The sequence below is a fragment of the Protomyctophum parallelum genome, assembly GCF_964188405.1.
Source record: "Protomyctophum parallelum genome assembly, chromosome: 14".
Taxonomy (NCBI): domain Eukaryota; kingdom Metazoa; phylum Chordata; class Actinopteri; order Myctophiformes; family Myctophidae; genus Protomyctophum; species Protomyctophum parallelum.
Genome location: NC_139709.1, coordinates 842,393 through 868,942, shown reverse-complemented (window position 1 = coordinate 868,942; position 26,550 = coordinate 842,393). Strand labels below are relative to the sequence as shown.

General features: G+C 45.5%; 1 protein-coding gene across 1 annotated transcript; it reads right to left on the bottom strand.

The window, feature by feature from the left end:
- Window positions 1-3,296: 3,296 nt before the first annotated feature.
- On the bottom strand, window positions 3,297-26,241 carry LOC310870626 (serine/threonine-protein kinase STK11-like). Its single transcript, XM_083781884.1, is given in 14 exon segments — window positions 3,297-4,155; window positions 6,731-6,953; window positions 8,629-8,739; window positions 8,742-8,780; window positions 8,783-8,805; window positions 13,996-14,053; window positions 14,250-14,377; window positions 15,597-15,607; window positions 15,609-15,734; window positions 17,124-17,256; window positions 19,659-19,748; window positions 22,468-22,551; window positions 23,277-23,455; window positions 25,105-26,241. Coding segments are annotated over 13 exon segments (1,296 nt in total). The 5' UTR covers window positions 25,219-26,241; the 3' UTR covers window positions 3,297-4,155; window positions 6,731-6,753.
- Between the last annotated feature and the right edge of the window lie 309 nt (window positions 26,242-26,550).

Sequence of the window (26,550 nt, the reverse complement as noted above, 5' to 3'; positions counted from 1 at the left end):
CGCAACAAAAGCTGATTCTGACAGCTTATGACATCAGGAAAACTTTTCGTGTTTTAACGTATATTTATAAAGGTACTATTTTGTTTGGAGAGACACTGAAGCTGCAATGCGGTCTTCCATTTCCGGTTTCATTTTTAAACAAGGAAGCACGCTGGCTGCCTGTGTTGTACGCTGAGAGCACCCAATCCATCTGCAGTCGAGCAGTACCCCCGACACAGACACCCACGGCAAGCAGTCATAAGTTTGTAGGCTTACGATACTTTTAGAACGGAGGATGAAGTGCGCTGTTCCAGATTGTTGCAGTTAGAGTTGGACCAATCGGATCGTAGTACCGCGTCACGTGAAAACAGAAGTGATTCGGTTGGCGTAAGCATACCTACCAGATCTTCTTTCTACAAAATTTTGTGTTTGAGTTTTCCTGTCAGAATCAGCTTTTGTTGCGTTCGTTCATGTGCTAAAAGAGTGACTTTGAGAGCTGTTTCCCCGCTACAATGTAAGTCAATGGGCTCATTGGGCTGGTATTTTTATAAAGTTATTTTCTATAAAACTGCACAATGGAGCGAAATAACTCCTGGACTGGACTAGTTTGACCATAATAAGGTAAGAAAACAACCCAAACCTCCAAAAAAGTGGTCTTACCCTTTAACACCCAGTGGACGTTCTGTGCTACGATACGATTCAATGATTTTAAATCCACATACAGTAACTATTTAAAATACATTGACATTATTTTAAACTAAGTAATTGAACCCCCTCTTTTTCTTTTTTCTTCTAAAAGTTGTTAAATACAAACGCACAAAAATGTAGTGTTGATACAATCGATTCTTTCCACTGCAAAACGATACGATACAGAGTCAATGATGCCGTTTTAATTTCCATAAACTTCGATTCTTGAAATTAAAATGGATTTTTCGATGTAGTTACTATATCGTTACAGCCCTGTCAGCCACGTCCCTGAACTAAATGTAATGATCTTTTTCTTTCAGTAAACTTCGTTACGTCCCTGAACTAAATGTAATGAGCTTTTTCTTTCCGTAAACTTCGTTACGTCCCTGAACTAAATGGAAAGTAAATGAAAACCAATATACTGACAATTTCGTCAACAAATAAAAACTAGACTAAAATGTTAGGAAGGGGACTATAGTGGACAAGAGATCCAGTATGAGTCATTTTACACTTCGTTGCATGCCGAAAATAGCAGATCTACAAGCTTGTAGATCGGCTAATTTTCAGCAAGTGTAAAAACAGTCATTACGACGCCGTCAAGGCCCGCGGAAACACATTTTAGTCGACTAAAATCATATTATATTTAGTCGACTAAATGGGGCGTGGGTCAAAAAACAAACCGGGGCAATTTTAATGCAGTCACGCAACGCAACGCGGGCAGTGGAGTCACCCTTCATCGATTAAAACAGGTTCACTGCCACCTGCTGGACGCAAAGCCAACCTCAGAGTGCCACGGGCTGTGGGGGGCGATTTAGAGGTTGCACAACACAGCACAGAAAAGGATGTGTTGTGGGCGTCCATTTTATGCTAAATAAATAGCGTCAATGCTAGCGAGCTAAAATGAAGCCAACCTTGCTCTATAGAAAGCAGCGATGTTTCCATCTAGACCACCGGATAATCAGCAAAGGCCTCCGAACATCGCGCTGATTGACCAAACCACGGAGAGCTCCGTAGATTAGGAGTTATTCAGCTTTTTAGTCGGCCTGTATATAATGAGAGGTGGACGGCAACGCGCATGCGCAATCCGGTCTAGGATCGCTAAAGAAGGAAAGGCCGACCCCCGTGGACGGCAGCGCGCATGCGCAACCCGGTCTATAGGATCGCTAAAGAAGGAAAGGCCGAGCCAAAATAATAATGAAAAAATAGAAATCAGCGATCCGGTTTGATATCCATAATAAAGCTAATCTGGCGGAGAATTCCGGCAAGATCGGAAGGTTATTACATTCCTTATGGCGGAGCATTCCGCCAAAAGTAGGGAGTGTGTTAACCCATTCTGAACGGGAACCCATTTTGGTGTTAGCGTCATGTTATGCTTTAGCTATTTAAAAACAGCAGATCTACAAGCTCATACGGCTATTTATTTTTTTAATCGAAGAACGAATGACATTTTTTAGAATCTGATCTCAGGTCAGAATGGATTAATCAGTTACCAGTGTGTGTCCAGTGGAAACCTGGTATGAATCTGATCTCAGGTCAGAATGGGTTAATCAGACCAGTGTGTGTCCAGTGGAAACCTGGTATGAATCTGATCTCAGGTCAGAATGGGATAAATAAATCCAAGGAGGAGCAGATCTTATAAACAATAGTCTTTGTATTTTTGGATGTCGACAGAAAAAAACAACTCAACTAAACATGAACAAACATCAAAGGCAATAAAACACAGTCGGGTAACGGACAGGTTTATATAAATAACAATTAAAAAATATTTATTGGAAGAGAAAAGAAAAAAGGAAAACCTAGAACCAAAAAAACAAACAAAAAATTAAAAGATAAACCCCGCCCACCCCAAGATAAACCCCGCCCACCCCAAGATAAACCCCGCCCACCCCTAAGATAAACCCCGCCCACCCCAAGATAAACCCCGCCCACCCCAAGATAAACCCCGCCCACCCCAAGATAAACCCGCCCACCCCAAGATAAACCCCGCCCACCCCAAGATAAACCCCGCCCACCCCAAGATAAACCCCGCCCACCCCAAGATAAACCCCGCCCACCCCAAGATAAACCCCGCCCACCCCAAGATAAACCCCGCCCACCCCAAGATAAACCCCGCCCACCCCAAGATAAACCCCGCCCACCCTAAGATAAACCCCGCCCACCCTAAGGTAAACCCCGCCCACCCCAAAGATAAACCCCGCCCACCCCAAAGATAAGCCCCGCCCACCCTAACAGCAACAACGACGACAGCGGTGGAGGCTTCAGTCCGTTTGAAAAAAAAAAAAAAAAAAGCTGTCCATCAGCACCCCCTACTGGGCAGCCTCCTGTACTGCATGCACCGATTTATTTATTTATATCTGGGGGGAAAAAAGAACACCTTTTTATTTTAAATATAGAATCATCCTTTGTTTATCGATCACTCCAATGTTGCTGTTGATTATTATTTTTTTGTCCTTTTTTCAAAAAGTTTATTTTTGTTTGTATGCGAGGAGAAGAGAGGCGAGGCGAGGCGAGGGGAGGGGAGGGGAGGGGAGAGGATAGGAGAGGAGAGGAGAGGAGGGGAGGGGAGGGGGGGAGGCGGGGAGAGGAGAGGAGAGGAGAGGAGAGGAGAGGAGAGGAGAGGAGAGGAGAGGAGAGGAGAGGAGAGGAGAGGAGAGGAGAGGAGAGGAGAGGAGAGATCATGCTAGAGCACCACTACCACAGATAGACACCAGGGGGTGCTATAGCGCCACCTCACTCTGTCTAGGATCACACACACATGCTCCACTCTGTTTCCAAAACCTTTTCATGGCAAGGACCCCCAAATGGACACTAATTAATTAGCTAACGCTACACCACGGCTATATCGCTACACCACGGCTAACGCTACACCGCGGCTAACGCTACACCACGGCTAACGCTACACCACGGCTAACGCTACACCGCGGCTAACGCTACACCGCGGCTAACGCTAGGGTTGTTCCCGATACGATCACGTCATTTTCAAATTATCGGAATCGGGACCGGGAGTTCCTAGTATGAATATTATATGGTATCATGACATCAGACTGGATATGGTCTGATTTGGGATATTGTTACTGTTGTTGTGATATGTTGGCATAGACGTGTTCTATAAAAATATAAATATCGGATCGGGAAAAATCGTTATCGGCAGATACTCGGATCGGGATCCCTAGCTATGGCCTCTCTCTCTCTCTCTCATCGAGACCACCACCCAGAGACCCTCCAACCGTCCCTCTCCTCCCATAGTCCAGGGGGCCCCTCTCCTCCCATAGTCCAGGGGGCCCCTCTCCTCCCATAGTCCAGGGGGCCCCTCTCCTCCCATGGTCCAGGGGCCTCCTCTCCTCCCATAGTCCAGGGGGTCCTGTCCAGTGGATGGATGCAGGGAAGAGGGGGGGGGGGGGGGGGGGAATGACAGCACGTTTGTATTTTGGCAGAACAGCACGAGAGGAACTCCAGAACACACACGGGACGGGAACGGATATGATGCACCTGAGAGAGAGAGAGAGAGAGAGAGAGAGAGAGAGACAGACAGAGAGAGACACAGAGACACAGAGAGACAGAGACAGAGATACAGAGACAGAGAGATAGACAGAGACAGAGAGAGACACAGAGACACAGAGAGACAGAGACAGAGATACAGAGACAGAGAGAGAGACAGAGACACAGAGAGACACAGAGACACAGAGAGACAGAGACAGAGATACAGAGACAGAGAGAGAGACAGAGACACAGAGAGACAGAGACAGAGAGACAGAGACACAGAGACACAGAGAGACAGAGACAGACACAGAGAGACAGATACAGACACAGAGAGACAGAGACAGAGAGAGAGACAGAGACAGACACAGAGACACAGAGACAGAGAGACAGAGACAGAGACACAGAGACACAGAGACAGAGAGACACAGAGAGAGAGAGAACAATTAATATGACAAATATGAACACAAAAACAAGGATACAGTTTGACTCTATCCAGGCAATCCCCTACTTATTAGGTGAAAAAGCTGAATGTTCCAGGTTGGCAGCAAAACATGAGGGACAATGGGTGAACACTATATAAGTCTACTACAATTAATAGATCAATGTCATTTTGATTATGTTTTTCCTTGTCTTGTTTATATTATTTGTTCTGATTCTGAATATGTATAATTTATTATTTTGTTTTGTTCAGAGAGAGAGAGAGAGAGAGAGAGAGAGAGAGAGAGAGAGAGAGAGAGCTACAGAGACAGAAGCCAAATTCCAATACCCAAAATCTCGGCCACTCGCTCACTCCCACTCGGTCACTCGGGGGTCATTCCAGCGTGACCCGGAAATGGTTAACGTTCCATTTGTTAAAGTGCTCCATCGAGGAGTAGAGTGGAGTCGAGTGGAGGAGCCGAGTGGGCTCTCCGAGACCGCATAGAGCGAGTGTACATGAGGTGCAGGCTCGGCGTAGCCTCGGTCCCAGGCTTACTTATCTGCGAAAAGAAAAGCCTGGTCACAACGTAAGGCAGAGAAGCTATCGGCGGACGTATCCTCCGGAACAGCCGTCAGATGTATTTCCCCCGGATACGATATTTTCCCGACCAATCACAACACTTGTTTCATTCGCGGAGAATGTAAACTGATTTGTAAAGCATCGACGATTTCACTTCCGCTAAAATCCCGCAACTTCCGCTGATAGTCTTTTCAGTTTAGGTCTTGCCCAGGGTGGGCTCGGTGGGGTATTTTGTCTCCTCCGCATCACGTGTACATGTTTCTTTCCTTCTCCAGTGACATAAGTTATAGTTAATTTAGACTGCTATGAATGGGTGACAAAAATGTGACAAAAATGTATTTAGTTATATGTGGACTGAACTGAATATGTAAATCAGAGAGACTAAACCTAATTCCTGTTATAGTGTCCGTTATTTGCAAAGACCGTCAGAGGAGGAGGGGGGGTGATTTATACGTGTGCGCATCCTGGCGCTTATTCACTATTTCAGGAATAAATAGCCTTGCCTTGCACATGTTACCAATACATACACATTGGCCTCGGTTACATGCACAAAATGATGAATTGTCTATTCTGTAGACTGTACGGCTCTGTTCGGAGTTCCAGTGATCCAGCTGTGTGACACTGTATTGTTCCACCACTTTTGCTTTGGCAATGTAAACGTATGTTTTCCCATGCCAATAAAGCCCTTTGAATTGAATTGAATTGAATTGATACACGTCATTAGTGATCGCGGAATGTGCCGTCGCTTTGAAATGACAGCGTAGTACATTCCGATTCTAGAGGATTCGACCACCACTCTGTCCTCGCATCGAATCCTCTCCTGCTCGCTGGGGGCGGAGCCGAGGAGCGAGTGGAGGACGCGAGGAGAGTGAAAGTTGTGGTATTGGAATTTAGCTAGAGAGAGAGAGAGAGAGAGAGAGAGAGAGAGAGAGAGAGAGAGAGAGAGAGAGAGAGAGAGAGAGAGAGAGAGAGAGAGAGAGAGAGAGAGAGCTACAGAGACAGAGAGAGAGAGAGAGACAGAGAGAGAGAGAGAGAGAGAGAGAGCTACAGAGACAGAGAGAGAGAGAGACAGAGACAGAGCTACAGAGACAGAGATAGAGATAGAGAGAGAGAGAGAGCTACAGAGACAGAGAGAGAGAGAGAGAGAGAGAGAGAGAGAGCTACAGAGACAGAGAGACAGAGAGAGAGAGAGAGAGAGAGCTACAGAGAGAGAGAGAGAGAGAGAGCTACAGAGACAGAGAGAGAGAGCTACAGAGACAGAGAGACAGAGACAGAGACAGAGAGAGAGACAGAGATAAAGAGAGCTACAGGATGAGTCATCACTACAGCAAATTAATTCATTTCAGATCCACTGCACCCTATCCTGTTTCCTCCACACTTATTTCATGTCCGTATTCGCCAACCGGACCCCAATCTGAAAATATGTTGTCCCAGGGACCTCCCCCCCCCCCCCCCCCACCCGAGAAGCAAAGATATGAGTTAAAAACGTTCGCTCTGAAAGAATATATATTCAAAGATTTGCGACACAGATTGTTAGACTCACCACCAGAGGGTGTGGGGGCGTGGTGGGGTCAGTGTTAAACTCACCACCGGGTGGCGTGGGGGCGGGGTCATTGCTGCTTGCAGGTGGTCAGCTTGCGGATCTTGCTGGCCGTGGACACGCCCCCTTTGCTGCGCGACGGGTGGGACGCCGCGGAGGGGCGTCGCCCTTCCGCCTTGGCCACGCCCCCCTCTGTGGTGCCGTTGGCACACGGCGGGGGCTTAGCTCCGCCTCCTCCTCGTAACTCCTCCTCCTCCTCTAACACCTGACCTGTTTGGGAGACGACCGATACAAAAAAAAAACATGTGAGCAGAAAAGGCCGCCGCGCTGCCTTGCGCCGACCACTAGGTGGCAGCGTAAGCCTTCCACTGACCACTAGAGAGGGTTCACTAGAGTCACAAATTATTTACAATTTAGGCATTTAGCAGACACTCTTAAAGGAGAATTCCATACTAGAAGGCTTTCTTACCTTTCTTTGTAGTTGTTACGTCCCCACCAAAGAGGTCCAGTGTTATTTTGTGCAAAAACTCCTTATTGGCTATTTCCCCTACCATAAGCCCTCAATGAATTGCATTGAATGGAATGGGAATTGAATGGGGCTATGGGGTGTTATGCTAATTTGCTTATTTCCATCGAAATAAGTAGTAAAGTGTGCCGCTTTTGGATATTATTTACATTATGAAGAGAGGATATATACAAAGAAATTATAATTTTGAGCGATGCAAATAAGGAGCTTTTGCACAAAATAACACCTGGACCTCTTTGGTGGGGACGTAACGACTACAAAGAAAGGTAAGAAGCCTTTTAGTATGGAATTCTCCTTTAAGCAAGAACAAAAAGCATGGGAATACATCACATGAAAACATTTATCATGAAACATGCGTAAGCTAAGAAAGTAATAGTGGAATATCTATATAATAAAACTATACATATAAACTATACTATGCTATACATATGTACTATGACGTGCTATGGCTACATACAGAGGAGAAATGCGAGGCCCTGTGCCAGATGTCGGGGGGAACAATGTGCGCTCGCGCAATTTTTTTGAATTAATTAATTATTGAATTAATACTTACTTTTGCCTTAATAATAATAATAATAATGGATTTTTTTAATAACGCACTTTACATTCGCAAGAATCTCAAAGTGCTACAGCAGTGAATAAAAGCAAAAGAAACAACACACCATTAAAAACATCTAATAGAACAGGAACATCAGGCTCTCAGGTGGGCTGGGAGAGGACCGACTGTGGGGCTCTCAGGTGGGCGGGGAGAGGACCGACTGTGGGGCTCTCAGGTGGGCGGGGAGAGGACCGACTGTGGGGCTCTCAGGTGGATGGGGAGAGGACCCGACTGTGGGGCTCTCAGGTGGGCGGGGAGAGGACCGACTGTGGGGCTCTCAGGTGGGCGGGGAGAGGACCGACTGTGGGGCTCTCAGGGGGGCGGGGAGAGGACCGACTGTGGGGCTCTCAGGGGGGCGGGGAGAGGACCGACTGTGGGGCTCTCAGGTGGGCGGGGAGAGGACCGACTGTGGGGCTCTCAGGTGGGCGGGGAGAGAACCGACTGTGGGGCTTTCAGGGGGGCGGGGAGAGGACCGACTGTGGGGCTCTCAGGGGGGCGGGGAGAGGACCGACTGTGGGGCTTTCAGGGGGGCGGGGAGAGGACCGACTGTGGGGCTCTCAGGTGGGCGGGGAGAGCGTTCCACAGTTCGGGGGCGACCGAGCAGAAAGAATATTATGCCAGGTTCTCATCTCCAATGAGTAAGACATTGACATGCACTGCCCAGTTTAGCAGCTTATAACAGTGTGAATGCAGAGATTGTGGTCCTCCACATTGTGTGTCTCTGTGTGTGTGTCTCTGTGTGTGTGTGTGTGTGTGTGTGTGTGTGTGTCTGTCTGTCTCTGTGTGTGTCTCTGTGTGCGTGTGTGTGTGCGTGCGCGGACCTGGCACGGTGTACAGTAGCGTCTCTTCGTCGTACAGCTCGTCCTCGTCATCCTCAGCGTATCCGTGCAGGTCCTCCAGGTAGGGCAGTACCGTCATGGACCTCCAGGGTCAGCGCCGTCCGCACTGGCTGGGATGGGCACGGGGGGCTCCGAGGGGGGTGTTTCTTACGCACCCAGCTGGAGAGGAGAGGGTTAATGAACAGAGGTCTATGGGAGAGGAGAGGGTTAATGAACAGAGGTCTATGGGGGAGAGGAGAGGGTTAATGAACAGAGGTCTATGGAGAGAGGAGAGGGTTAATGAACAGAGGTCTATGGGGGAGAGGAGAGGGTTAATGAACAGAGGTCTATGGGGAGGAGAGGGTTAATGCACAGAGGTCTATGGGGAGAAGAGAGGGTTAATGAACAGAGGTCTATGGGAGAGGAGAGGGTTAATGAACAGAGGTCTATGGGGAGAGGAGAGGGTTAATGAACAGAGGTCTATGGGGAGAGGAGAGGGTTAATGAACAGAGGTCTATGGGGAGGAGAGGGTTAATGCACAGAGGTCTATGGGAGAGGAGAGGGTTAATGAACAGAGGTCTATGGGGAGAGGAGAGGGTTAATGAACAGAGGTCTATGGGGAGAGGAGAGGGTTAATGAACAGAGGTCTATGGGGAGAGGAGAGGGTTAATGAACAGAGGTCTATGGGGGAGAGGAGAGGGTTAATGAACAGAGGTCTATGGGGAGAGGAGAGGGTTAATGAACAGAGGTCTATGGGGAGGAGAGGAGAGGGTTAATGAACAGAGGTCTATGGGGAGAGAAGAGGGTTAATGAACAGAGGTCTATGGGGGAGAGGAGAGGGTTAATGAACAGAGGTCTATGGGGAGAGGAGAGGGTTAATGAACAGAGGTCTATGGGGAGAGGAGAGGGTTAATGAACAGAGGTCTATGGGGAGAGGAGAGGGTTAATGAACAGAGGTCTATGGGGAGAGGAGAGGGTTAATGAACAGAGGTCTATGGGAGAGGAGAGGGTTAATGAACAGAGGTCTATGGAGAGGAGAGGGTTAATGAACAGAGGTCTATGGAGAGGAGAGGGTTAATGAACAGAGGTCTATGGAGAGGAGAGGGTTAATGAACAGAGGTCTATGGTTAATGAACAGAGGTCTATGGGGGAGAGGAGAGGGTTAATGAACAGAGGTCTATGGGGAGAGGAGAGGGTTAATGAACAGAGGTCTATGGAGAGGAGAGGGTTAATGAACAGAGGTCTATGGGGAGAGGAGAGGTTAATGAACAGAGGTCTATGGGGAGAGGAGAGGGTTAATGAACAGAGGTCTATGGGGAGAGGAGAGGGTTAATGAACAGAGGTCTATGGGGAAGAGAGGGTTAATGAACAGAGGTCTATGGGGGAGAGGAGAGGGTTAATGAACAGAGGTCTATGGGGGAGAGGAGAGGGTTAATGAACAGAGGTCTATGGGGAGAGGAGAGGGTTAATAAACAGAGGTCTATGGAGAGGAGAGGGTTAATGAACAGAGGTCTATGGAGAGGAGAGGGTTAATGAACAGAGGTTTATGGGGGAGGAGAGGGTTAATGAACAGAGGTCTATGGGGGGAGGAGAGGGTTAATGAACAGAGGTCTATGGGGAGGAGAGGGTTAATGAACAGAGGTCTATGGGGAGAGGAGAGGGTTAATGAACAGAGGTCTATGGGGAGAGGAGAGGGTTAATGAACAGAGGTCTATGGGGGGGAGAGGGTTAATGAACAGAGGTCTATGGGGAGAGGAGAGGGTTAATGAACAGAGGTCTATGGGGAGAGGAGAGGGTTAATGAACAGAGGTCTATGGGGAGAGGAGAGGGTTAATGAACAGAGGTCTATGGAGAGGAGAGGGTTAATGAACAGAGGTCTATGGGGAGAGGAGAGGGTTAATGAACAGAGGTCTATGGGGAAGAGAGGGTTAATGAACAGAGGTCTATGGGGGAGGAGAGGGTTAATGAACAGAGGTCTATGGAGAGGAGAGGGTTAATGAACAGAGGTCTATGGGAGAGGAGAGGGTTAATGAACAGAGGTCTATGGGGAGAGGAGAGGGTTAATGAACAGAGGTCTATGGGGGAGAGGAGAGGGTTAATGAACAGAGGTCTATGGAGAGGAGAGGGTTAATGAACAGAGGTCTATGGGGGAGAGGAGAGGGTTAATGAACAGAGGTCTATGGGGAGGAGAGGGTTAATGAACAGAGGTCTATGGGGAGAGGAGAGGGTTAATGAACAGAGGTCTATGGGGAGGAGAGGGTTAATGAACAGAGGTCTATGGAGAGGAGAGGGTTAATGAACAGAGGTCTATGGGGAGAGGAGAGGGTTAATGAACAGAGGTCTATGGGGAGGAGAGGGTTAATGAACAGAGGTCTATGGAGAGGAGAGGGTTAATGAACAGAGGTCTATGGGGAGGAGAGGGTTAATGAACAGAGGTCTATGGAGAGGAGAGGGTTAATGAACAGAGGTCTATGGGGGGAGAGGAGAGGGTTAATGAACAGAGGTCTATGGGGAGAGGAGAGGGTTAATGAACAGAGGTCTATGGGGGGAGAGGGTTAATGAACAGAGGTCTATGGGGAGAGGAGAGGGTTAATGAACAGAGGTCTATGGGGGGAAAGGGTTAATGAACAGAGGTCTATGGGGAGGAGAGGGTTAATGAACAGAGGTCTATGGGGAGAGGAGAGGGTTAATGAACAGAGGTCTATGGGGGAGAGGAGAGGGTTAATGAACAGAGGTCTATGGGGAGAGGAGAGGGTTAATGAACAGAGGTCTATGGGGGGAGAGGAGAGGGTTAATGAACAGAGGTCTATGGGGAGAGGAGAGGGTTAATGAACAGAGGTCTATGGGGGGAGAGGAGAGGGGTTAATGAACAGAGGTCTATGGGGAGAGGAGAGGGTTAATGAACAGAGGTCTATGGGGAGAGGAAGGGTTAATGAACAGAGGTCTATGGGGAGAGGAGAGGGTTAATGAACAGAGGTCTATGGGGAGAGAGAGGGTTAATGAACAGAGGTCTATGGGGAGAGGAGAGGGTTAATGAACAGAGGTCTATGGGGGGAGAGGGTTAATGAACAGAGGTCTATGGGGAGAGGAGAGGGTTAATGAACAGAGGTCTATGGGGAGGAGATGGTTAATGAACAGAGGTCTATGGGGAGGAGAGGGTTAATGAACAGAGGTCTATGGGGAGAGGAGAGGGTTAATGAACAGAGGTCTATGGGGAGGAGAGGGTTAATGAACAGAGGTCTATGGGGAGAGGAGAGGGTTAATGAACAGAGGTCTATGGGGAGAGGAGAGGGTTAATGAACAGAGGTCTATGGGGAGGAGAGGGTTAATGAACAGAGGTCTATGGGGGGAGGAGAGGGTTAATGAACAGAGGTCTATGGGGAGAGGAGAGGGTTAATGAACAGAGGTCTATGGGGAGAGGAGAGGGTTAATGAACAGAGGTCTATGGGGAGGAGAGGGTTAATGAACAGAGGTCTATGGGGAGAGGAGAGGGTTAATGAACAGAGGTCTATGGGGAGAGGAGAGGTTTAATGAACAGAGGTCTATGGGGAGAGGAGAGGGTTAATGAACAGAGGTCTATGGGGAGGAGAGGGTTAATGAACAGAGGTCTATGGGGAGGAGAGGGTTAATGAACAGAGGTCTATGGGGAGGAGAGGGTTAATAATGGTGGAAATTCCGCTCTATGGGGAACGCAGTTTTTAGAATCGCAATATATGATTCATCAATCATTTTCTAAGATGTTTTATTTCTTATAATTGCGTTTAGGCACGACGTCAAAAAAATAAAAGAATAAACATGAAACATGTGTAAGCTAAGAAAGTAACAGTGGAATATCTATATAATGAAACTATACATATATACTATGCTATACATACATATGTACTATGACGTGCTATGACTACATACAATGCAATTATAGTGCTGTCTACATAACATGCTATAAGTCTGTGTCAAATGGGACAACAATCTGATAGATATGCTACATGGTAGACCTGCTAATTTTCAATAGCTAAATCATAACATAATGTTTACAACACCAAGTGGGGTTCCTGCCCAAAATGGGTTAATCTCTGGAATCTGATTTAATTTGAATCGATATATCGCGGTATATGACATGCCTACGACACAGGGTCGGCAATACGACACGATACAATTTATAATGTATTCATTTATCAGACGCTCTTAATCCAGAGCTATTTACATTAACCCATTCTGACCTGAGATCAGATTCATACGAGGTTTCCGCCGGACACACACTGGTCTGATGAACCCATTCTGACCTGAGATCAGATTCTAAAAAATGTCAGTCGTTCTTCGATTTTTCAAAAATAGCAGATCTACAAGCTCATATCGCGCCACCGAGTGGCGCGATATGAGCTTGTAGATCTGCTATTTTTAAATAGCTAAAGCATAACATGATGCTGACACCAAAATGGGTGCCCGTTCAGAATGGGTTAAGCAAGAACAAAAAGCATGTCAACACATCACATACATGACAAGTAGTTATCATGAAACATGCGTAGGCTAAGAACGTAACACATGGACCATATTCATTAATTCATGGCGATGACCATGGGAAGACACTGCAGTTGATGGATGCAAACACAGTAAGCTATGATGTGCACTGCAGTTGATGGATGCGTAAACATTTTAATATGATGTGCACTGCAGTTGATGGATGCATAAACATTATACTATGATGTGCACTGCAGTTGATGGATGCATAAACATTATACTATGATGTGCACTGCAGTTGATGGATGCATAAACATTATACTATGATGTGCACTGCAGTTGATGGATGCATAAACATTATACTATGATGTGCACTGCAGTTGATGGATGCATAAACATTATACTATGATGTGCACTGCAGTTGATGGATGCATAAACATTATACTATGATGTGCACTGCAGTTGATGGATGCATAAACATTATACTATGATGTGCACTGCAGTTGATGGATGCATAAACATTATACTATGATGTGCACTGCAGTTGATGGATGCATAAACATTATACTATGATGTGCACTGCAGTTGATGGATGCATAAACATTATACTATGATGTGCACTGCAGTTGATGGATGCATAAACATTATACTATGATGTGCACTGCAGTTGATGGATGCATAAACATTATACTATGATGTGCACTGCAGTTGATGGATGCATAAACATTATACTATGATGTGCACTGCAGTTGATGGATGCATAAACATTATACTATGATGTGCACTGCAGTTGATGGATGCATAAACATTATACTATGATGTGCACTGCAGTTGATGGATTATACACATTATACTATGATGTGCACTGCAGTTGATGGATGCGTATCAACGTTAGTACAACTACTTGTGACTCACTTGTGTTGTCGTATGTGTTGTATTGAAAACCTCTTGACCGGCTCGTATTCAAGCATTCCTGAAACACACAAAACACAGACAGAGGTTAGGATGAGGAGAGGAGAGGAGAGGAGAGGAGAGGAGAGGAGAGGAGAGGAGAGGAGAGGAGAGGAGAGGAGAGGAGAGGAGAGGAGAGGAGAGGAGGGGTCCTACCTGTCAGAAGGGAGGAGAGGAGGGGTCCTACCTGTCAGAAGGGAGGAGAGGAGGGGTCCTACCTGTCAGAAGGGAGGAGAGGAGGGGTCCACAGTCCTCGGGAACGCTGTAATCTCCTTTCCCGATGTTCTCAAACAGTTTGTAGATGTTGTCGCCCTCGAACGGATACAGACTGGTGGTGATGTTATATCTGAGGATAACAATAGACCATTTAGACCTACAAATATCTTCTAAATCCTGACGGTTTTCTGAAGAAAGAAAAAGTCGTTCTCAAACATTTTCATGTCAAGGACCCCCAGAATTATCTGTAATTGGCCGCCGACCCCCATCGGAAAATATGTAGTTCCAGAGACCTCCCCCAGAAGCAAAGATTTGAGTTAAAAACCTCTGAAAGAATATATATTCAAAGATTTGGATCTTTGATTGATTGTTGTTAGGATGGACAGGGAGGGCTTGTACAGTACAGTACAGTACAGTACAGTACAGTACAGTACAGTACAGTACAGTACAGTACAGTACAGTACAGTACAGTACAGTACAGTACAGTACAGTACAGTATCTTTATAATACGATGATTTCCTGTTGTTCCATAGATGCGTACATTTGCACGTCTCTAAATGTTCTGATGAACTGAAAATGGTAGACCCTAATGGAAACAAGTCTTAGTGCGACTGTGGCTCAGGAGGTAGAGCAGGTCGTCCAATGATCCATGGGTCGGCGGTTCCAATCCCGGCTCCTCCTCCTGTCTACATGTCCAAGTGTCCTTGAGCAAAGACACTGAACCCCACATTGCTCCCGATGTGCTGGTTGGTACCTTGCATGGCATCGGTGTATGAATGTGTGTGTGAATGGGTGAATGTAATGCACAATCTATGTAAAGCGCTTTGGATAAAGGCGCTATATAAATGCACCATTTACCATTTAGTGCTTTATCAGGTCCACAAAGTAGCAGAGTTTATTTTTTTGTATTGACTTGTGCTTACGTTTTGACGTGTAACCCATTCTGCATACTAATTAATCAATCAATTTACAATTTAGGCATTTATCAGACGCTCTTAATCCAGAGCGACTTACATTAAGCAAGAACAAAAAGCATGGGAATACATCACATAAAAACATTTATCATGAAACATGCGTAAGCTAAGAAAGTAACAGTGGAATATCTAATATAATGAAACTATACATATAAACTATACATATATACTATAGTACTATGCTATACATTATGTACTATGACGTGCTATTAGTGCTGTCTACATAACATGCTATAAGTCTGTATCAAATGCTATCTAAGTCTACAGAAATGCTATCTAACCAACCAATCAACCAATCAACCAATCAACCAATCAATCAATCAACCAATCAACCAATCAATCAATCAACCAATCAACCAATCAGTAGGCTCTCACAGTGTGACCCCCGGCTGACCAGATGTCCACCTTGAACCCTGAGAAGGTGTCCAGGCCGTTGGCGATCTCTGGAGGCTGGAAGGCCGGAGAGCCTTGACTGGTGCGGCACGTATCGTCATCGGCGAATGGGTGGAGAGCCTGTGGGGGGGGGAGGGGGGGGGGGGGGGGAGAGGAGGAAGTGGGTGAACCCCATTTAGACCTATAGACGATTCTACAAATGTGACCAGATCTGACTGAGAGACTGCCATCGCGCAAATTCCAGCTTTTTACCAGAGGAGAAAAACTTTTCTTTTTTTTTTCTCCAAAATGAGTTAATAGCACAGGCAGACTCGTCACATACTAGAGCATGTCTGAAATAAGTGTCAGAGCTGAAATCTACATGTAAATGTGAAATAAATGCTTAAACATGTAGCTATATGTGTAATGTTAGAGACCACAGAAGACATGTAAACATGAAATAAATGCTTAAACATGTAGCTATAGGTGTAATGTTAGAGTCCACAGAAGACATGTAAATATGAAATAAATGCTTAAACATGTAGCTATAGGTGTAATGTTAGAGTCCACAGAAGACATGTAAATATGAAATAAATGCTTAAACATGTAGCTAGGTGTAATGTTAGAGACCACAGAAGACATGTAAATATGAAATAAATGCTTAAACATGTAGCTAGGTGTAATGTTAGAGACCACAGAAGACATGTAAATATGAAATAAATGCTTAAACATGTAGCTATAGGTGTAATGTTAGAGACCACAGAAGACATGTAAATATGAAATAAATGCTTAAACATGTAGCTAGGTGTAATGTTAGAGTCCACAGAAGACATGTAAATATGAAATAAATGCTTAAACATGTAGCTATAGGTGTAATGTTAGAGACCACAGAAGACATGTAAATATGAAATAAATGCTTAAACATGTATAGCTAGGTGTAATGTTAGTCCACAGAAGACATGTAAATATGAAATAAATGCTTAAACATGTAGCTAGGTGTAATGTTAGAGACCACAGAAGTGAACCTTTCAAGCCTGTTTTCTCAACTCGCTGTTTTCTGCCAGACATTACTCTATAAGCCATATCTCCTAAACTGGTGGGTCAAACTGAACAACCAATATGTCAATTTGAAGCTATGATACCCTGCTTTCATATGACATGAAAAAAAAAAAAAAAAAAAAAAAAAGATCTGATAGAGATTCTATGTGTCAGTGGTTCTCACACTATTTAATGTCAAGGAGCCACAGAATGATATGTAATTGGCCGCCGACCCCCATCTGAAAATATGTTGTTCCAAACCCCCCCCCCCCCCCCCCAGAAGCAAATATTTGAGTTAAAAACGTTCGCTCTGAAAGAATATATATTCAAAGATTTGCGCCACATTTTTCTAAAATAGCAGATCTACAAGCTACGAGAAAGTATAACATAACGCTTATAAAACACTGTCCTGAACGGGTTAAACTCACATTGGCCACGCCCCCAGGCCACACCCCCTCACATTGGCCACGCCCCCAGGCCACACCCCCTCACCTCGGCCACGCCCAGGTCTGAGATCTTCAGTCCTCCGTCGGTGGTGAGCAGCAGGTTGCCAGGTTTGATGTCTTTGTGAACGATTCCCTGGCAGTGCAAATATTCAAGGCCGTCTAACAGCTGGCAGAAGTACCTGGGTGAGGACACAAGGACACAAGGACGTGAGGAGACAAGGACACAAGGACACAAGGATGTGAGGACGTGAGGAGACAAGGACACAAGGACGTGAGGACACAAGGACACAAGGACGTGAGGACGTGAGGACACAAGGACAAAAGGACGTGAGGACACAAGGACACAAGGACGTGAGGAGAACGCTTAAATAATTGCATTTTTTTAATCAATTGCATTAAACCAGTGGTTTTCAACCAGTGGTCCTTGAGGGGGTTCCCAGAATCTAACAGCTAACTGTCCCCCCAGACCCCAGACTCTAACAGCTAACTGACCCCAGAATCTAACAGCTAACTGTCCCCCCAGACCCCAGAATCTAACAGCTAACTGTCCCCCCAGACCCCAGAATCTAACAGCTAACTGTCCCCCCAGACCCCGGAATCTAACAGCTAACTGTCCCCCCAGACCCCAGACTCTAACAGCTAACTGACCCCAGAATCTAACAGCTAACTGTGCCCCCAGACCCCAGAATCTAACAGCTAACTGTCCCCCCAGACCCCAGAATCTAACAGCTAACTGTCCCCCCAGACCCCAGAATCTAACAGCTAACCCCCCCCCCCCCCCCAGACCCCAGAATCTAACAGCTAACTGACCCCCCCAGACCCCAGAATCTAACAGCTAACTGTCCCCCCAGACCCCAGACTCTAACAGCTAACTGACCCCCCAGACCCCAGAATCTAACAGCTAACTGACCCCCCCAGACCCCAGAATCTAACAGCTAACTGACCCCCCCAGACCCCAGAATCTAACAGCTAACTGTCCCCCCAGACCCCAGACTCTAACAGCTAACTGACCCCCCCAGACCCCAGAATCTAACAGCTAACTGACCCCCCCAGACCCCAGAATCTAACAGCTAACTGTCCCCCCAGACCCCAGACTCTAACAGCTAACTGACCCCAGAATCTAACAGCTAACTGTCCCCCCAGACCCCAGAATCTAACAGCTAACTGTCCCCCCAGACCCCAGAATCTAACAGCTAACTGTCCCCCCAGACCCCAGAATCTAACAGCTAACCCCCCCCCCCCCCCCAGACCCCAGAATCTAACAGCTAACTGACCCCCCAGACCCCAGAATCTAACAGCTAACCCCCCCCCCCCCCCCCAGACCCCAGAATACACTGACACGAAAACGCGTATTCTGGGCGGAGTCACCACCCCCAGGGTAAGTTGTGATTTGCTCTCGTTCACTGCAATGCAATTTGCGGCATTTCCAAAACAATATTGCGCAGAGTAGCGATTATCAAACGTATTTGCAATGCCATACGTTGAAAGATCTGTTGCCCGTGTACAAGGCACGTTAACTCCGCAAGTTAGATATTATCGGCATAGATGTTTGTCCGTATGTGATTAAGGATTGGAAAAAGTCGCATTGGCAGCCATAGAAAATTCTGCCCAGGGTAAAAAACCGGATGTGACGTTTTTGGGCGTTCCTGTCTTGTTTCGTGTCAGTGTATCTAACAGCTAACTGACCCCCCAGACCCCAGAATCTAACAGCTAACTGTCCCCCCAGACCCCAGAATCTAACAGCTAACTGTCCCCCCAGACCCCAGAATCTAACAGCTAACTCCCCCCCCCCCAGACCCCAGAATCTAACAGCTAACTGTCCCCCCAGACCCCAGAATCTAACAGCTAACTCCCCCCCCCCCAGACCCCAGAATCTAACAGCTAACTGTCCCCCCAGACCCCAGACTGAAATCTGCAGTCACTCCTCATGGGTCTAAACTTAGGCTCTGGTTTAGGAGGAGAGTGGGCTGGAGAGAGATAGAGAGACACTAATAATAGCAGAGAGAGAGAGAGAGAGAGAGAGAGAGAGAGAGAGAGAGACAGAGACAGAGACAGAGACAGAGACAGAGACAGAGACAGAGACAGAGACAGAGACAGAGACAGAGACAGAGACAGAGACAGAGACAGAGACAGAGACAGAGACAGAGACAGAGACAGAGACAGAGACAGAGACAGAGACAGAGACAGAGACAGAGAGACAGAGACAGAGACAGAGACAGAGAGACAGAGACAGAGACAGAGACAGAGAGAGACAGAGACAGAGACAGAGACAGAGACAGAGACAGAGACAGAGACAGAGACAGAGACAGAGACAGAGACAGAGACAGAGACAGAGACAGAGACAGAGACAGAGACAGAGACAGAGACAGAGAGGCAGAGGCAGAGACAGAGACAGAGACAGAGACAGAGACAGAGACAGAGACAGAGACAGAGACAGAGACAGAGACAGAGACAGAGACAGAGACAGAGAGAGAGAGAGACTGTGTTCACTCTGTAACTTTCTGTTACAATGCGACAAATATAAAATACATCAGAGAATCATTCTTCCCTCAATTTAAAGAACAATATAGAGAGTTTTTACCCGTGAGCCTGGAAAACTGGAAACCTCTTCTCCGGAACGCTGTCCAGCATTTCTTGCATCCCACAAACGCAATACTCCATCACCATGTACGTGCACGGCAATACGTTAAGGAATATACACACACACACACACACACACACACACACACAATACTCCATCACCATGTACGTGCACGGCAATACGTTAAGGAATATACACACACACACACACACACACACACACACACACAATACTCCATCACCATGTACGTGCACGGCAATACGTTAAGGAATATACACACACACACACACACACACACACACACACACACAATACTCCATCACCATGTACGTGCACGCCAATACGTTAAGGAATATACACACACACACACACACACACACACACACACACACACACACACAATACTCCATCACCATGTACGTGCACGCCAATACGTTAAGGAATATACACACACACACACACAATACTCCATCACCATGTACGTGCACGCCAATACGTTAAGGAATATACACACACACACACAATACTCCATCACCATGTGCGTGCACGCCAATACGTTAAGGAATATACACACACACACACACACACACAATTAAGCAATATTACACGAGAGGGTGTTGTTTAACGTGATTATTGCCACGACAGTGATGCGGTAAGGAACGAGACGAAGTCGAGTTCCGCAAGCATCACTGATGCTTTTAATTGATCTTTTATTGTTTTGTTATTCATGTCCTCACTGCATTGCATTACTGCTTGTTTTTTTAATGTCGTTGCCTTGCTTTTCTTTTATTCTCCATTGTTCTGTAAAGCACTTTGAGCTGCATTTCATGTCATGAAAGGTGCTATACAAATAAAGTTTTATTATTATTATATAGCTTTAGAAGGAGGTTATTATGACATGCTAGGCGTGCTAAGCAGTGATCACTTCACTCCGTTGCGACCATTATAACTCTTTGATCGCCGTTTGTTTTTAATAATGCCGCACACCGGTATGTTAAGCATGAAGAAAGATAAATAAGAATAATAAATCATCATGGGCGGCAAGAGCTACTGTAGTGTGACTGTCACCAAACACAAGAGCTACTGTAGTGTGACTGTCACCAAACACAAGAGCTACTGTAGTCTGACTGTCACCAAACACAAGAGCTACTGTAGTGTGACTGTCACCAAACACAAGAGCTACTGTAGTGTGACTGTAAAACACAAGAGCTACTGTAGTGTGACTGTCACCAAACACAAGAGCTACTGTAGTGTGACTGTAAAACACAAGAGCTACTGTAGTGTGACTGTAACCAAACACAAGAGCTACTGTAGTGTGACTGTAAAACACAAGAGCTACTGTAGTGTGACTGTAACCAAACACAAGAGCTACTGTAGTGTGACTGTAAAACACAAGAGCTACTGTAGTGTGACTGTAAAACACAAGAGCTACTGTAGTGTGACTGTCACCAAACACAAGAGCTACTGTAGTGTGACTGTAAAACACAAGAGCTACTGTAGTGTGACTGTAAAACACAAGAGCTACTGTAGTGTGACTGTCACCAAACTGTGGTTAATATTGGGCAGAGTGAGGAGGGACTGAACGCTGCCACTGCAGCCCACATGTACAGTACAGTACAGTAGGCTGTATGATATGAAAACAACCCACATACAGTAGGCTGTATGATATGAAAACAACCCACGTACAGTAGGCTGTATGATATGAAAACAACCCACGTACAGTAGGCTGTATGATATGAAAACAACCCACGTACAGTAGACAATATGATATGAAAACAACCCACGTACAGTAGGCTGTATGATATGAAAACAACCCACGTACAGTAGGCTGTATGACATGAAAACAACCCACGTACAGTAGGCTGTATGATATGAAAATAACCCACGTACAGTAGGCTGTATGATATGAAAACAACCCACGTACAGTAGGCTGTATGATATGAAAACAACCCACGTACAGTAGGCTGTATGATATGAAAACAACCCACGTACAGTAGGCTGTATGACATGAAAACAACCCACGTACAGTAGGCTGTATGATATGAAAACAACCCACGTACAGTAGGCTGTATGACATGAAAACAACCCACGTACAGTAGGCTGTATGATATGAAAACAACCCACGTACAGTAGGCTGTATGATATGAAAACAACCCACGTACAGTAGGCTGGAGAAATACCAACAAAACAACAGAGCTCACAGCTGCATGTCTGCTGTAGAAAAAATTAAATAATAATAAAAAATATTAAAAAATAATATTAGCGAATACTCGATTTTTGATTTACAGTGTCGACTGCCGTTTTGCCTAGTCGAATAATCGATTTATATGTTAACGCATTCTGACCTGAGATCAGATTCTAAAAATGTTCTTCTACATCCTGACAGTTTTCTGATAAAGCTATGTTTCTATGTCAGTGGTTCTTCGATTTTTCAAAAATGGCAGACCTACAAGCTCATAGCGCGCCACCGAGTGGCGCGCTATGAGCTTGTAGATCTGCTATTTTTCAATAGCTAAAGCATAACGTAATGCTAACACCAAAAGGGGTTAATGCCCTAACGCACACACACACACACACACACACTCAGTAAGTAGTTAGTCGTCAACAACAGTGGTTTTAGGCTCAGTGGATCATTTTGTAAACACTACTTATTACCCTGGGTGACCGTGTGGTCATGAGCACACACAAGACGCACGCACGCACGCACGCACACGCACACACACACACACACACACACACACACACACACACACACACACACACACACACGCACGCACGCACGCACGCACACACACACTATAAAGGATATATTTTCTGCTTCTCTTCGTTGTACAGCACGTCTACCAGCGTGATGACATTCTTGTGTTGGAGTCTCCTGAGCAGCTGGATCTCTCTGTTTAGACAGAAACACAGAAACATGTTAAACACATGTTAAACACATGTTAAACACATGTTAAAACATGTTAAACACATGTTAAACAGTCTCCTGAGCAGCTGGATCTCTCTGTTTAGACAGAAACACAGAAACATGTGAAAACATGTTGAACACATGTTAAAACATGTTAAACACATGTTAAACACATGTTAAAACATGTTAAACACATGTTAAAACATGTTAAACACATGTTAAAACATGTTAAAACATGTTGAACACATGTTAAACACATGTTAAACACATGTTAAAACATGTTGAACACATGTTAAAACATGTTAAACACATGTTAAACATGTTAAACACATGTTAAAACATGTTAAACACATGTTAAACATGTTAAACACATGTTAAAACATGTTAAACACATGTTAAACATTCTCCTGAGCAGCTGGATCTCTCTGTTTAGACAGAAACACAGAAACATGTGAAAACATGTTGAACACATGTTAAAACATGTTAAAACATGTTAAACACATGTTAAACACATGTTAAACACATGTTAAAACATGTTGAACACATGTTAAAACATGTTGAACACATGTTAAACACATGTTAAACACATGTTAAAACATGTTGAACACATGTTAAAACATGTTAAACACATGTTAAAACATGTTAAAACATGTTAAACACATGTTAAAACATGTTAAAACATGTTAAACACATGTTAATAAAGCACCCACTTCTTGACGTTGGCCTCTCCATTGGGAATCCTCCGGAGCTTCTTCTTCTTGAGGATCTTGACGGCGCGTCGACAGAGCGTCTCCGAGTCCAGCATCTCCTTCACCTTCCCGTAGGACCCCTCCCCCAGGAGGTCCCCCATCAGGTACCGGCCAACCAGCTTGGCCCGCTTCCGCCGCGGCTGGGCCAATCACAGCACAGAGACCACCATGTTACGTTATGACTTTAGGCCAATCACAGGACAGAGACCACCATGTTACGTTATGACTAGAGCTGGGACTCGATTAAAAAAATAATCTAATTAATCAGAGGCTTTGCGATTAATTAATCTAGATTAATCGCATTTTAACCCATTCTGACCGGGAACCCATTTTGGTGTTAGCGTCATGTCATGCTTTAGCTATTTAAAAAAAGCAGATCTACAAGCTCGTATCGCGCCACCGAGTGGCGCGATACGAGCTTGTAGGTCTGCTATTTTTGAAAAATCGAAGAGCGACTGACATTTTTAGAATCTGATCTCAGGTCAGAATGGGTTAATCGGACCAGTGTGTGTCCATGTGGAAACCTCGTATGAATCTGATCTCAGGTCAGAATGGGTTAATCGCATATCAATATTCAACCTCGAGAACAGCGAGAAACCTTTTTTTTTAATGTTTTTTGGTATCAACGAATAGTGACTACAGAATACCACTCATTTTCAACATTTTACTGTCATTAATATACCTGTTGTAAAAATTAGTAACAGTAACAAGTACATCTCAGTGACATCACAAAGCTGTACTTATTTCATATTGTTACTGTTTTTTGTCAGACCTCCAGTTCTAGGCAACACAAAATGGGGTGACTTTTTATTATTTCCACTTTTCAGTACTATAGAAAAGCGCCCAGTGAGAAACGTTCCGCGGTGAAAAAAAAGGTGCGATTAATTTATCTGTAGTTAATCGCGATAAATTTTTCTGTAGTTAATTAATCTAAATTAATCGCAATTAGTCCCGGCCCTAGTTATGACTTTAAACTTAGAGACCACGTTACGTTATGACTTTAAACCAATTAGACCAGAGTAGGATTCTAATGACTTCTAAATCCTGACAGTTTTCTGAAAAACACTTTCTATGTCAGTCGTTCTCAAACACATTCATGTCAACCCAAACCCCCAAATATATATGTATTTATATGTATTTATTTATATGTATTTATATGTATGTATATGTATTATTTATATGTATTTATATCAGAAGCAAAGATTTGAGTTAAAAACGTTCGCTCTGAAAGAATAGAGTATTCAAAGATTTGCGCCATATTTTCACGATTTTTCAAAAATAGCAGACCTACAAGCTCGTGTGCGCGCCACTCGGTGCCGCGCACACGCACAAACGCATGCACGCGCGTGCACATACGCACACACAAACACAGCTGATACACCACCACACACACGCACAAACAAACACACGCGCACACACACACACACCTGGTAGACATGTCGTGCTTTAGCTATTGAAAAATAGCAGATCTACAAGCTCGTAGCGCGCCACCGAGTGGCGCGCTACGAGCTTGTAGGTCTGCTATTTTTTGAAAAATCGAAGAACGACTGACATTTTTATAGAATCTGATCTCAGGTCAGAATGGGGTTAATCAGACCAGTGTGTGTCCAGTGGAAACCTGGTATGAATCTGATCTCAGGTCAGAATGGGTTAATCAGACCAGTGTGTGTCCAGTGGAAACCTCGTATGAATCTGATCTCAGGTCAGAATGGGTTAATCAGACCAGTGTGTGTCCAGTGGAAACCTGGTATGAATCTGATCTCAGGTCAGAATGGGCACGCACACACACCTGGTAGACGACCTCCGTGGAGTCGATGCGGTGGATGAAGGAGGTGTCGACGCCCATCAGCATCATCTCGTCGCCCTCAGAGAGGTAGTCCAGACGATGGAGGTCAGAGGTCATGATGACCTGTCTGTCTGCCTGCCTGTCTGTCTGTCTGTATGCCTGTCTGTCTGTCTGTCTGTCTGTCTGCCTGTCTGTCTGTCTGCCTGTCTGCCTGTGGCCACTCGATTGATTGACACACAGAAAAGTCACACAGATATCTGATCTGTCGCTGTTGGATTTCCTTCAGATAAAAGTTTAAATAAAGTATATCTGTCTCTGGCCTCTCTTTCAAAGCTTGAGCGTTCTTTTTTTTTCTTCACAAAAGTCCGGGGATTTTTTTTTTTTAAATGCAGTCGGATTAGGAAAACACGAACCGGACTACAGGACAGGATCCCAAATGTGTAAACATTAAGGGTTGCTCCTTTTTACTGCAAATTAGTTCTTCTTACTGGAGAAAAAAAAAAACCCAAAAAAACACCACATTCGTCGACTACAAACGGAACACGCCGCGGTGCGCGGAAAATAAAACTAAAACACAGGATGCAAAAACACCTAAAACCAAACAACTACGCTCTGAAAACTGGAGGCGTTTAGAGAGCAGAGACACAGCAGGTCAGACGAGAAGGACCCGTTCCATGTCCTTATACAATCCAGTGCAGGAAACCTCCGTGTTTTGTTTTGTGGGGGTGGGGGGGGGGGAAGAAAGAAAGTTCAGTTCAAGACATCATGTCTTTACGAAGGTCCGTGCGTCCGTGCGTCCGTCCGTCTGTCCGTGCGCCTCTATCCGCCAAACGAGTCGACGCCACAGGAGGACGGTGAGATATCTGGCGAGGTCGACCGACCCGCTCTGCTTATCCTTAACCTGACTCTGCCAGATGGGGGCGGTATTGAGTAACCGCTGTGGAAAAAACGAATGTGTGTAGCAACAAGCTTTTATTGGAATCTGGCAGCGTCAGCTTAGCTTATTCTGGCATGGTCTGGCAACCCACTTTGTCGAGACTCGCGACGCTGTTGTCGTTGTTGTTGTTTTCGTCGTCAGGGGCTTGGACGGACGGACGTCACACAGCTGCATGGGGGGGGTGGTCCATCCCAGATTAACCCCTCCCCTCCCCTCCCCTGCCCCGCCCGGTCCTCCTTCTCGACCACGCAGTGACTCACTGGGTCCTAGAGTCCTCCTCCTTCTCCTCCTAGGTGACCTGAGAAAAAAAAGAGATTCACAGCATTATTAACCCATTCTGACCTGAGATCAGATTCTATAAAATGTCTTCTACATCCTGACGATTTTCTGATAAAGCTATGTTTCTATGTCAGTCGTTCTTCGATTTTTCCAAAAATAGCAGACCTACAAGCTCATAGCGCGCCACTCGGTGGCGCGCTATGAGCTTGTAGGTCTGCTATTTTTCAATAGCT